This window comes from Corella eumyota, chromosome 1, assembly GCF_963082875.1.
Source record: "Corella eumyota chromosome 1, kaCorEumy4.1, whole genome shotgun sequence".
NCBI classification, from domain to species: domain Eukaryota; kingdom Metazoa; phylum Chordata; class Ascidiacea; order Phlebobranchia; family Corellidae; genus Corella; species Corella eumyota.
In genome coordinates, this window is record NC_137490.1 from 3,644,897 (window position 1) to 3,658,828 (window position 13,932).

A 13,932-nucleotide genomic window follows, 5' to 3' on the forward strand; every position below is an offset into this window, starting at 1 on the left:
AGGCTAAATCTGTACAGAGTTAGTTAAATTGTCTACAAAATTATTCAGATTAATATTTTTATCTTGAAAGTTAAGGATAATAAAATTGCACCAATAAATTAAATCAGTTTAGAAATAAATACAACATAATACAATATAAGCTTTACACTACATAATATACTCATTTTTTTAAGTACAGTTTAAAAGTTATTATTTGTTGATGCCAGTGCCACTAATATGTATATGCCAGTGCCACTAATTTAGTTATATTCTCCCTTTGATGATATCAAAACATTTCGCTATGCCGGATTTTGTTGTGACGTCATACTAATACGAAAGTCGTTGTTAATGATTGTCTTGAGCTATTAATGGTCGAACAGATTGAGTTAAATGTAATGGCCTCCAATGACAAAACCACGAAAAAGGTATCACCAAAGGTTAGTTTTTAATTTACAACTAGATGTTATTAATTAAAAAGGTTTATTAATGGCTTTTGTTGTCATTAAATATGTAAATCGCCTTAATAAACTTAATAAACCGAGTCATAAATTATAAGACAGATAAGTATATTTTTAAAGATCCTTTTTGCATAAACATTTTAAGATTTTTGGCAAAATAATGTAATGAAATAAAATATAAATTGCAAAACTAATTACCTAGTCTTAATTAATGGTTAAACTAGGTCACAAGGTTCTCAATTTAAAATATTCGTAGGACTTTTGACTTTTTATTATTTTATAAAATGAATTTTAACTAAATTACAGAAAGATGTGTTAGAAACTGCGTTAACGAATGATGACACAAAAGTTGTTAGATCAACTCCAGTTGCTCTTATACCGGGAGAGCAAAGTTGTATTACAGCTCTTAATGTGACTTATTTATGCCCTTATATGGGTGCCAAACCAGGACTTCTAATGGTTACCAACTATAAGTTGTTTTTCTCTAGTAGTTTGCAAGCAGACAAGGTATCAACAGTTATTTAATTTATATGTATATATACCTAATGTCATACAATTCAGATTACTAAATATTAACTTTTTCATGTGTTGTGTAATACCTTTATTCCAGTCTGGAAAGTAGGGCAGTTTTCGACGAGATCCCGTGCGTGCAAGCGTAAAAAAATGCGTGACTGCGCGTGCACGCGTACCCAAATTTCCGGTCTAGGCGTGCATGCGTGATTTATATTAGCGTGTTTTAGGCGTCAGTACTGCACCTTTTTTTAAGAAACCAGGCGTGCAAAACGCTAATTCCTGGCATGCATTTTTTTTTAATGAAAAAAATCTCGTGCGTGCACAGTGCCCTAATTTCCAGGCTGGCCTTTATTTGGACTTTATTACTAAATTAACACAATTAGCCAGAAAAAAATTATTTTACTAAACTTTTTTTAGGATGTGAAGTTAACGGTTCAAGTTCCTTTATGTACAATAAGTCGCATCGACAAAGTAGGTGGCGCTACAAATGCCTCACGAGCAGCAGATGGTAAAAATCCGTACGGAATTGAGGTATTTTGCAAAGATATGAGGACTTTAAGATTTGTTATGAAACAGGAAAGCAAACATAGACGAACTATTTTCGACAAACTACATGAGTTATGTTTTCCACTCTCAAATAAAATGGTAAAAATTAAAATTAAGATTATTGTAAAATTTCTAATTTTTTCACCAAATTGTAGTGTGTTAATTATTTGTGGTACTTCCTCAGGATTTTATTTAAGCAGGGAACGAAATAACGGGTCGCTATTCGCTAAAAGCGAATTGTTTTTTAAAATTAGCGAATCAAGTGTTATTAAAAAACAAAGATTATGACTTGATCCTAACTATTGCTCTAAAAATGCGACCTTCTTTTTAGCGAATCGTTTTTTAATCGTTAATTCGTACCCTGTTACGCAATATTTTTTTAGTTGTTTTAAAATTTGTAAATGACAGGTTTAAAAGTAAAAAACTTAATTTTTTATATTCAAGCCATATTTTGCCTTCCAATTTAAAGAAGATTTTCCCGAAGAAACATGTGGCTGGTTTGTATATAGTGCTAAGTCTGAATACAACAGAATGGGATTGCCTGCTGAAGGATGGAGGTTTACGAAAGCTAACAACAAATATGAACTGTGTGATACTTATCCGCAACTTGTAAGTTTATAAAATCTATAGAGCTATTTTATTTCTTTTTCACACTATTTTTTATAATTTTACATAAATAGCGTGATGAAAATTAAATTTTTTTAGTATATATATAAATACACAAAACCTTAAGTCAATAATTTTTTGTATTATTGTAGTTAGTTGTACCATCTGCAGCTAGTGAGGATGATTTAAAACAAGTTGCTCAATTTCGAAGTAAAGCTCGATTGCCTGTTTTGTCCTGGATTCACCCTGAAAGTCAGGTAAAATAATAACATGTAGGCGTATATACATTTAAGATGTAATTTAAGACACTTTTAATATACCACTGTGATGTGTGTATAACTTTTACATTGTTTGTTTGTTCAGCATATTTTAAATATTTTTTTTTAAAACAAAATTTTACCTAAATTTTGATTTTCGCATAAAATTTTAAATTTTTTTGGTCAGTTATTAATGATTTAAGCTTATATTTAGGCGACCATTACTCGATGTGCCCAGCCACTAGTGGGCATAAGTTCAAAGCGAAGTCGAGATGATGAAAGGTATGTTCATCTTATTCTCGAATCCAACCCTCATGCTCATAAACTTCTCGTATTTGATGCAAGGCCACAAGCAAATGCTATAGCCAATGTGGTAAGTAAACCCCATACATAAATTCTAGTTAAATTTTATAATAACAATACTTTTTAAGGCATTATCAAAAATTCTCAGGGCAAACTGTATAAAATGTTGCTTAAATTAGAGTTTTGTTACCAATTTTTTTAACTTTTTTTCAAAATTCTAATTAATATTAAGTTTTGATTTTTTTTTCAATTTTTTTGTGGCGACTTTAATAGGCTCGAGGGGGTGGTTATGAGAAAGCAGATGCCTACCCCAGCAGCGAATTAATATTTTGTGACATCCACAATATTCATGTCATGCGTGAGTCACAAAGGAAATTACAGGAGGCTTGTTTGTTGGCCCATCCAAGCGATGATAAGCACTGGTTGTCAAATCTTGAGCAGTCTCAGTGGTTACATCACAGTAAGGTAATTCATCAAAACACAAGCTTGTTTGTTGTTATTAATATGAAGTGTTTACAAGTGATTTATTGGATGTTGTAGTTGTGCTATTTTTTGTGTTTTGTTATTTTAAAATATATTTTAGTTAACTTATTTTTATTTTTTTTGCCAAATTTTTGTATTATATATATTTAAATTGTTTAAACTGTAAGCTATATTAGGCTGTCATATCCCTTTGATTAGCCTTCTGCAAGTGTTAATAACTTTACCAGACAAGCTAGATTAATTAAATTATTTTTAAAACATTAAAAAACAAAATCTAAAAATTAATCATTTTTTGCTGAGGTTATTCTTGGTGCTGCCACGTCAATAGCTGACAGGGTTGAAAGTAGTAAAGCTTCAGTGATGGTACATTGTAGTGATGGTTGGGATAGGACGGCTCAACTAACTTCGCTTGCAATGATTATGTTGGATTCTTACTACAGGACCTTGCAAGGGTTTCAGGTTTGTATTTTAATTGTTATATAGTATCACGGTGAAGAATTTAATTAATTTAAAATGTATATATATATACCAGTAAAAATTTGATCAGATAAAAGGTAATGATTATTTTTCAATCTTATTCATTTTTTGCAATTTTGCAATCCAAATTTAAATTGGTGTTTTATTCAAAAAACTAGGTCCTTATTGAAAAAGAATGGTTAAGTTTCGGCCACAAGTTTGCACAAAGGGTGGGTCATGGTGACAAAAACCATTCAGATTCTGAGAGATCCCCTGTTTTTCTGCAATTTATCGATTGTGTTTGGCAAATGACACAACAGGTTTGCAAATTGATTAAACTTGTCAACTTTAAATGACTCAAAGCATTTCTTGTTTTTTGTAAAATGACAGTATTCATGATTTTCTTAATATAACCACTGTTGTTTGGATTTTTTTACTGTGTTTTTCGTGATTTGTTTAATTCTTATGTTTTATTTTTCTTGTTTTTTACTTATACGTTTAAACATTTTTATTTCCTTGTTTAAAAAGTACATTTTCTGAACAAAAAGTACATTTTATCTTTTTTATTTAAAACAATTAAAAATGAAATTTACAATTTTTTTAAAAAAATTTTAATTTCAATTTTTTTTTTTTTTAGTTTCCCACTGTATTTGAGTTTAATGAGCAATTTCTAATCCTAATCTTGGATCATCTTTATTCCTGTTTGTTTGGAACATTTTTATACAATTGTGACCGAGAAAGAAAAAAAGAGGTACAAAACTTTTTAAATAACATTTTGTAAATCTTATATCAGAAATCCATTTCATATTCATTTATCCCCAATGTGGGAAGGTCGACTACACAACCTAAACATAGAGTAACATCAGTTACCCTAACTCAGTCTCAAGTTGACTTGGGCAGTTTCGGATATTATAAAATATAATTGCCTGATAATTAAGCTTCTGTTTAAATATTGACTCAGCAGAAGTTCATACCATTTATAGTGCCTTACTGAAGAGCGCTACAGCATAAGAGCAGTAGGGATTAAACCCACGACACACGACCTCATGTAGTTTAACTTACACATCAGCACAACTTTTTTAATGACTAGTATTAGATTAAATTTTTTTTTAATGTATCAAAAATTTATTTTTATTTTTGTTACAGGACCTTAAAAAGCGAACTAAGTCTTTGTGGTCATTGATAAATGAAAACAGAGAGGAATACCTTAATGCATTATATGTTGCTGCTTACAAGAACCATGTTTTACTTCCAATCGCTTCTGTACGACATCTTGAATTCTGGGCAGGTTATTACTCAAGGTGGAACCCGAAAATGAAATCACAAGTTAGTGATTGTTTTTTTAATCATTTTTAATTAAAAATTTTGAGTTTAAATAACTGTGATTACATGGCTTTAGAGTTAGGTTTAAAAAGAATAATTTTTTAAATTTAAAATTGTCATGAAAACTTTTACATAAATCTTTCATTATAAATTTTTTTTACAAACCCCAAACTGAATTTGTCTACTACAAATAGTAGGTAAAATATACATAAATAAATTTGCGGATAACTCACCCCACCTTTGGCATTTTAATTGTCATCTAACTGTTAAAACTCTCAACTAATATTTGCCAGCAATAAATCACCCAATGCACCACAAAATGCTGTTTTATTTATTTTGTAGGTTGTAAATTAAACATACATATATGATAATCTATTGTCTACCAAACTTTATGATATATAGATATCAAAAACAAGCATATATAGATTTGTAAAAAAAATAAAAATTGTTCTTAAAAATAGGAGCCCATCCAAGAACGACATAAAGAACTTCTTCGAATCAGAGACGAACTTTGTAAAAAAGTTGAAGAATTAGAACAACAGCTCGCTGCCAAATCAATTACACAAACCACGCCAACCATAACTGTTAGATCGGATACAGTTCTAGCCACCTAAATTTATCCACCATTTTTTTTCCTTCTACTGCTTGTAGAAATTAACTTTGGTTAAAACTGCATCAAATTCTAATGCTAGTTATTATTTTTTGCAAGAAATTATGATTTTCCCCTTAATATTTGTATAAAAGAATGATTTTTTGCACCTTTTTTGTAATTATTACTAATGCAAGCGTGTTAATAAAATTATTATTAAGTAATAGTAAATTAAGACTTGTAGCAATTTACGTTTGTTACCAAGTAACCTTGGGTAAATCACCAAATTTGTAAAATAAAATAACAATTTCTTACCTAAAACATATTTGATTGTCTTTTTAAACTTTTGAACTGATACTAAAATGGTATTAAATTAATTTTGAAAAATATTTAAGATTATGTGCAATAATTAAATATGGTTATATGGTAAAATTTAAAATTATATAATAGCCTGTTTTAAAAAAACAAAAGCGAATGAATTTTTTGTTTGGAAAGCTTTGTGTTTTATATGTATTATTTGGGTTCTTCTTTTTTCAGTATTACTACATTTTCGTTTCAATGTTGTTTGTTCTGATTTTAACACAAAAAATTAAATGTGTACAATCTTTAAATAATAAGTTAACCATTTGGCCTGGTGTAAACGTATGTATTAAAATAAGTTACAAAAATAAATGTTGATTTAGTATAAAGTTTATTTATTTCTAAATATCAACCTAATACAAATTATTTGATTGTCTAAGTTAAAATTCACACACAGCTTCATTTTAAACATTAATTATTGCAATCTTTCATTAAAACAGAAAGAGTATGGTGTTGTAATATACAACAACACAAATATAAAAAATATGTAAAATAACAGTATGCGACCATGTTTACCAAATGAATATTTTTTTCGAAAATCAATTTTTTCAACATTTTACCAAAATTCAGGCCAACATTTTAAAGAATTTAAACACCATTTTCTTGTAAACGGTTAATAAAAATGACACATTGTCGGTAAAATGAAGATACAGGTGGAATCGAAAGTTAAAGAACTTAGTGAGTTATTTATCTATCTCTTGTATGCTTAGAATGAAAGACATCAACTGTAGTTGAATGACACGGCCTTAAGTTCATATCGTGAAAACCAAGACAGAATTTTTCAACACGCTTAAAATAATCCAACCCTCGACCTATTTTAATAATCCAGCCATTATCCAACTTAATTTCCCTATCATGCAATGATGCAAAAGTGTATTGCAAATTAATTCCCCTAGATTTCAGGCTGTTTTGAATACAGGTTAAGTTGTCAGTTTGTTGATTTCCGTGTTCATCCACAGACGTCTTCAGATTAATTTGTTTGATGTTATCGCATTGGGTGACTAGCAATTCGCAGAACCTCAAGAAATTGTTGATCTAGATTAAATGTTGATAATTTTAATATTATGCGCAGACAGTTGTATTATTATGAATATTACAAAAATTATACCCATAAATTTTGTTATTTCTCAAATCTATAGTTTTTCAAAGCTAGTTAATTTTATAAATTCTGCGCTACTGACAACAATTTGTCTATATGCACCACAAACAATAGTTTTATATTATTTTAGAGGCTTTAATTGGATATATAGATGTATAGAGCCTTGTGCTTATTTAACGAAAATGCCCTCTGCACAAAATTTATATATATAAAAAACAAAAGTAAAACCAATTTCAAATTATTAAAAAAAAATGTTTAAAAATTGAAAGTAAAACCAATTACAAATTATAAAAAATAAAAAAAATTGTCCACTATATTAATGCTAAGATAAGGTAACTACCAACCTGATGAAAGCTCCTGATGTAGGCATCTTCCACCCAGACTTCAGTAACATTTTCATTTAAATATGGACCAAATATTTTACCATATCCATGACCAGTTGAATTCTCCTCTATTTTAAGTTGTTCGTGATATTTTCCAACTGCTTTTAGTTGACCTACGGTGCGCTTTATTTTTTCAGCTCTGCTCATAAATTCTTCTATTTTATCTCGGTAATGACGTTGTTTTAAAGAATCTGTGCAACCTGGCAATACATTAACTTATATCATAAACCTGTAGTGTATTCTTTAAAGGCAATATGAATTATAGTCCCTAAACCAAAAAATGATATTTTTTAAAAGTGCTACATTGTATGCAAGAAAATACAGTATTTTTTTAAGTTTACCAGAAGCTTGGTGTAATGGTAAGAACACTTTGGTTTAACTACATGAGGTTCTTGGTTCGATCCCTGTTGCTCTCAAGCTGTAAGACCCTTGAATAATGCGGCTTAAAAAGATATAAACTTCGACACTTAATTAGCAGCTTAAGCCTGTAAGCAGTTAATTATCAGGCAATTTTAATCTATAATATTTCAAACTTTCAAACGCAATGTGAGACTTGGTCGGAGTAACTGATGTTACTCTATGTTAAGGTCGCAAAGTAGACCTTTCATAATGAGGATAAATAAATATATATATAGAACCTTTTAAAACATCCATTAATAAGTCGATTCCTTCTTGGTAGCATACCAATGCCGGTTGATATTTGCCAGATTGGTCCAACTCAGTTGCTCGTGTTAACAACTTGATTGCTGAACCTTCAACCCCAGTTAATAATTTGGCCATTATATTAAAAGAACTTATAATCAAATATGCCTTCACAGTTCAGCTAAAATACCAACCCTAACAATGTGAAAAACAACTTTAATTTAAATAATCTATATTTTGTAATCAATAGACCTAAATATAGTAAAATTATGTTGAAAAATAACTAACCTAAAAATCTATTAACAAAAATAAACTTAATTTAAAACAATCTTAGGATTTCCAGATAGAAAATAAATTCAAAATATACTTGATAAGGGGATTTCCCAAATTGACTACTTTTAAGAGAATTTTTGCGTTTTGGTTAAAGGCGCGATTAGATATTCATGCTTAGCTATTGTTATGCACTTAATTTAGTAAACATGAGGTTAGCTTCTTTCATTACCAGACACGTGAAAGTTATTTACGGTGTTTCAATTCGAAATTTTTCCAAAGACGTTTCTGAGAAAGTTACAAACTCTGGAAAAGGTCCTGTAAAACGAAACTTAGGTCAACCTACTTTTTATACACATCCATTTCTTATGCAAGAAGGTATTTTTTTCTGACTATATTTGTTGTAAAATAAATTCACAAAAGGCAGAAACTAAAATGAAATAAAAGAAATTTATAAGCATGTTGAGTAACCTATTTTTATTTTTTGATTCTATATTGAGGATAAATTTAGTCCCAAATTTTTTTTACACTTTTTAGGTGATGTGACCCCAGGTTTAACTAAAAATGATTATGAAACAAATCGCAACCAACTCATGAAGTCTGTTCTATCTCATGACAAAAATAACGAGGTTTTTAATTGATAGTAAATATTCTAATTTTTGATTAAGTAAATTATTTTAAAACCAACAACATGGTGCAGTGGTCAGAACACTTGGCTTCACTACATAAGGTTTCAAGTTCGATCCTTACTGCTCTTATGCCCTTGAGTAACGTGCTATAAATGGTTAAACTTCTGCTGAGCCAACACTTAATCAGCAGCTTAATTATCTGGCAATTATAATTAATAATATCCCGAAAGGCTAATCAAGACTAGCATGGGGTAACTAATGTTACTTTATATTTAGGTAATGAAAATGACTTCCCCAAATAAAGGATGATTAAATATTAAAAAAAAACGTTATTTTGTTAATTTTTTAGAAAACTTTCTTACAACATGTTGTTATTTTGTTTGGGGCAACAACAATGTACATGACCGAAGATATTCCATATCCTTTTCATCAAAACAATAATTTTCGATATCTCACTGGATTTTTGGTTTGTTTATTTTTAAAAAAATTATCCTAAAATTTTTGTATAATGTTTTTTTTTATAGTAGTGTTATTCTCTTTTAACAAATATGTAGTTTTTTATTTTTTGGGAGGATAAATTGTAACTATTTTTTCATTTTATTTTATTTTGGTTCTCGCGCATTGATAAAGGTGAATAATAAATACGATATACAAATAATATTACAATAATGCGACGGAAAAAAAGGACAAAATCAATTTAATGATTTAAAACATGCCAAAAGTATTAATGTTTACACAAAGATTTTATAGTATATTATGGCATGGTCACCAAACCTAGTATTTAATAACAAATATAATTTAAATTTTGTTCTAAAAATTTAAAAATATCTTGTCTAGAAATCTTTTTTATGAATTTACTTATGTTTTTGATATTTTTGATTTAGGAGTCAGACAGTTGTCTCATACTTGAAAGTGAAGGTGAAAACCATATTTCAACGTTATTGGTTTCAAAGAGAGATGAACAAAAGGAATTGTGGCATGGCTCTAGAGCGGGAACAGATGGAGCTTTGGACTTAACTGGTACTAATATAGTTAACTAATTTTCTACATAACTTAAACTGATAAAAATATAGTATATAGCAGAGTCTTATAATAATTGCTAACATATTTTAATAGTATTGTGCATTCATAAATATGATCTTATAAACAAAGTTGTTTAATGACATTTTTAAAATAACGCACTTTTTGCAAATAAAATATAAAATTTAAATATTTGGTAGTAATTTACTATTAAAATTTTGTTATGTTAAAATTCCTTATTCTTAGTTAGTTATAAATTTTTAAAAGTTCAAATATTTAGGTGTTCACCAAACAGATGAAATAGACAATCTTCCAAACTTATTAAAGAAATATTTGTCCCCTGATATTGCTATATGGTATGACTTTCAAAAAATGACAAATATACCAAGACATATGAATATCATGAGGTAAGTATCGCATTGGCAATATTGTTTTAAATAATATCCATATATACTATATATTTTAACACCGGCAGCAGAGTATAGTAGTCAAAACAATTGCTACACTACATAAGGTTGTGGGTTTGATCCCCACTGCTCTCATGCTGTGGTGCCCTTGAGTAAGACGTGATAAACCATATAAAAGATAAAAAAATTGTTAAGCAATTATATTCTATAATATCCTGAACTGCCAAAGGCAACTCGAGACAGGTTGGGGTAACCGATGTTACTCTATGTTTGGGTCTTGCAGTCAACTTTCCCACATCGAGAATAAAGATATATATTTTATTTTTTTGTAAATATTTAATAGTTAACTACACCAATATAAGGTATATTTTTTAGCCTATTTATTATTTTTGAAAATCTTTTATGATTTGTAGACCATTTTTGTCTGAAGCAATGGAATTAAAATCTATGGTTCGACCAATCAATCAACTTATACAAGTTCATCGAAATATTAAATCAAATAATGAATTACTGTTAATGGCAAAAGCTGCAAAAGTTACATGCGAGGTACAAAAAAATTGGATTTAAAAAAAAAAAAAAAAAAATAGATTTTTTTTTTAAATTTATATTTATTCTTCAATTTTTTTTTTATTTTAAGGCTTTTAAAAAAGTGATTGAATTTTCCCATCCAAACGTGAATGAGAGTTCTATTCAGGCTTTATTAGATTGTGAGTCAAGGTTAAGGGGGGCTCAGATGTTAGCTTACCCCCCTGTGGTTGCCGGTGGTAACAGGTAAAAAATATTTATAAAAAATAAAATAAAAAAATTTAAATTTCTAGAAGTAAAAAAATAAATTTATAAATTAATACCTAAAGATTAGGAAATTTAAGGTTATAAGCTAAAATTGTTTAGGTCAACAGTAAATATTTTATTTTTTTGATGATTATAAACTGCTTGTTTTATTAAAAAAAAAAAAAAAAAAAAATTGTTTTGGATATATTTAATTTTTGGTTTTACTAATACACTTTTACAGAGCAAATACCCTTCACTACATCACCAACAATCAACAAATAAAAGAGGGTGAATTGGTGTTGGTTGATAGTGGAGCTGAATATCATGGTTATGTTGCTGATGTGACAAGGACATGGCCAATCAATGGAAAGTAAGAAATTTTTGTTTTATTTTTTAGTTTGATTCCAACTAGAACTAACATTTAATTGTTTGTAACATTTAGATTGGTCACACCTTCATATAAGGTAATTATTATTTTCAAATATTGGTTGCAAGTTTTGACAATATTATAAAAATAAAAATACCAACCGTATGACAGGCTATCTATCAACTATTTTAAAACTAATAAAAAGATTTTTTTTAATTTATGTCCATTAATCTATCTAGGTTTAAGATGTCAAAAAAATTTGTTTTTTTTTACTTTTTATTAATAAATCTAAGATTTAAATTAAAAAAATGATGTTAAATTACTTATTTTTTTTTTAAATTGAAGTTTTATGGAATTTTGCATATTTATTGTGTTTATTTTTTTCAATATTAGTCTTATTTTTTAGATTTTCTTCAGCGCAGCGTACCTTATACGATATTGTATTACGAGTCCAAAAGGCTTGTATTGCTGCATGTAAAGTTGGAAGCACTTTAGATGAAATTTATTCTATTATGTCACTGTTAATTGCACAGGAATTAAATTCAAATAATATATTGAAAAATAAGTTAAAGAAAAGTGAACTCAATATTCAAGAGGTAAAAAATTTTTTTTTTTTTAAATTTGTAGCTTTATAAAATGCTAAGTTAATTATTTCTTTTAATAAAGATATTCTATTAATGGATGGCTTTTACAAGTTAAATATTAGCTATTTAATTATTACAAATGATAACCTTGCATACACTATTGATGTCTTAAAATTCAACCGGCAGCTAGCAGTAGTGGTCAGAACACTTGGCTTAACAACATAAGGTCCTGGGTTCAATCTCAACTGCTATTATGCTTAGCATTCTTGAGTAAGTGCTATAAAGGTATAAACCCCTACTTAGCCAACAATTATTCAGCAGCAAAATTTTTTGGCAATTTTTTTTTTGTATATATCTTTATCCTCGATGTGGGAAAGTTGAATGCGCGACTTAAACATAGAGTAACAACTGTTACTTCGACCCAGTCTCGAGTTGCCTTTAGCAGTTTGAGATATTATAGATTATAATTTCCTGGTAATTATACTGCTGATTAAGTACTGGCTCAGCAGGAGTTCATATCGTTTATAGCGCCTTACTCAAAGGCGCTACAGCATGAGAGCAGTGGGGATTAAACCCACGACCTCATGGTGGTGTAGCAAGTGTTCTTACCACTACACCACGCTGCTGGTTTAATTATAATCTATAACTTCCCAAACCGCCAAAGGCAATTCGAGACTGGTTCGAGGCATGCGTAGGTTATAAGCTAACCTTTTCCACATTGATGTTAAATAAAAAAAAAAAAGAATATTTAATATAATAAAATGCAAGGCCCTTTAAAATACAGTAAACAGTGTATAATAATGCTTATTTTTCAATTTTGTTATATTTATAGATATCTCGAAAATACTGCCCCCACCATGTTGGGCACTGGTTAGGAATGGATGTTCATGATACATCAGAAATTTCTAGATCTGTTCAACTACAACATGGAATGGTGATTACTATTGAACCAGGTACATGTAACATTTTTAATATTTATATTTATGTTGCCAATTTGAGAATAATTGTTGCCAATTTGAGAATAAGGATTTAAAAATATTAAATGAAGAAAAAGTTTTGGTTCAGATAAGTCAAGATTAAATCCCCTCGATCTCATGCTGTAGCGCCTTTGAGTAAGGCACTATAAACGGTATAAACTCTTGCTGAGCCAGCACTTAATCAGCAGCATAGTTACTGAAGAATTATAATCTATAATATCCCAAACTGCCACAGGCAACTCGAGACTGGGTCGGAGTAAGTGATGTTACTCTATGTTTAAGTTGCGCATTCGACTTTCCCACATCGAGGATAAAGATATACACAAAAAAAATGATTTTGCAATTTTTAAAAAACCTGCTTTGGTTAATGAATTTAAGAAGGTTTAGATACTGTTAGAACCAAATTTGAAGATATTTTGATATTGAAGTAGCGGGAATCAAACCCAGGACTACTCGATAATAGAATAAATTGTTTTTAAATTTAAAAATATTTTACCCAAGATTGCTGCAAATTTGTGAATAAAATATTTAGATTTTTAAAAGTAGTTTAATATAAATTTAAACAGTTTGAAATATTTTTGCGAAATTAATTTATTTTTCAATTTTTTTAAGGCATTTACATAAAGGAAAACGACAACGCAGTACATGAACAATATCGCGGGATCGGAATCAGAATCGAAGATGACGTCATAATTACAAAACAGGGACCAATCGTGATCACTGACGCGTGTCCGAAAGATCCTGACGAAATTGAACGCCTTATGACGTCATCAAGTACTTGACGTGGAAGATGGGATCAAAATATTATTTTGCAGTAAAAATTAAAAAAATTAATAACAACATGGTGTTTTTTTGGTACTGGCATTTTTTAAAGACCAATATTAGGTTTAAAATAATTCTTAAAAACCAT

At 29.0% G+C, this 13,932-nt stretch overlaps 3 protein-coding genes across 4 annotated transcripts; 2 read left to right on the plus strand and 1 right to left on the minus strand.

Annotated features, from left to right (window-relative positions):
• The first annotated feature begins 273 nt into the window (after positions 1-273).
• Positions 274-6,164, plus strand: LOC145763640 (phosphatidylinositol-3,5-bisphosphate 3-phosphatase MTMR2-like). 2 transcript variants are annotated; one of them, XM_082575141.1, is made up of 12 exons: positions 274-416; positions 744-944; positions 1,368-1,595; positions 1,941-2,105; positions 2,255-2,359; positions 2,574-2,732; positions 2,936-3,127; positions 3,446-3,604; positions 3,781-3,921; positions 4,239-4,352; positions 4,748-4,927; positions 5,386-6,163. In XM_082575141.1, the coding sequence occupies exons 1-12, from the start codon at positions 348-350 to the stop codon at positions 5,536-5,538; spliced, it is 1,866 nt and encodes a 621-aa protein (XP_082431267.1). In that variant the 5' UTR covers positions 274-347; the 3' UTR covers positions 5,539-6,163. The 2 variants fall into 2 exon arrangements, with proteins under 2 accessions (XP_082431267.1, XP_082431268.1); XM_082575142.1 differs by having other exon boundaries at positions 297-404; positions 5,386-6,164.
• Positions 6,165-6,381: 217 nt separating this feature from the next.
• LOC145760225 (MIT domain-containing protein 1-like) lies at positions 6,382-8,178 on the minus strand. The gene is made up of 3 exons (XM_082574104.1): positions 7,994-8,178; positions 7,317-7,555; positions 6,382-6,908 (listed from the first exon to the last, which is right to left on the minus strand). The coding sequence occupies exons 1-3, from the start codon at positions 8,133-8,135 to the stop codon at positions 6,561-6,563; spliced, it is 729 nt and encodes a 242-aa protein (XP_082430230.1). The 5' UTR covers positions 8,136-8,178; the 3' UTR covers positions 6,382-6,560.
• A 258-nt stretch (positions 8,179-8,436) lies between these two features.
• On the plus strand, positions 8,437-13,893 carry LOC145753981 (xaa-Pro aminopeptidase 3-like). Its single transcript, XM_082570545.1, has 11 exons — positions 8,437-8,645; positions 8,805-8,896; positions 9,246-9,362; positions 9,781-9,916; positions 10,197-10,323; positions 10,737-10,869; positions 10,961-11,094; positions 11,336-11,464; positions 11,868-12,057; positions 12,878-12,998; positions 13,635-13,893. Exons 1-11 carry the CDS (start codon positions 8,441-8,443, stop codon positions 13,802-13,804), a joined length of 1,554 nt encoding a protein of 517 aa, XP_082426671.1. The 5' UTR covers positions 8,437-8,440; the 3' UTR covers positions 13,805-13,893.
• The last annotated feature ends 39 nt before the right edge of the window (positions 13,894-13,932 follow it).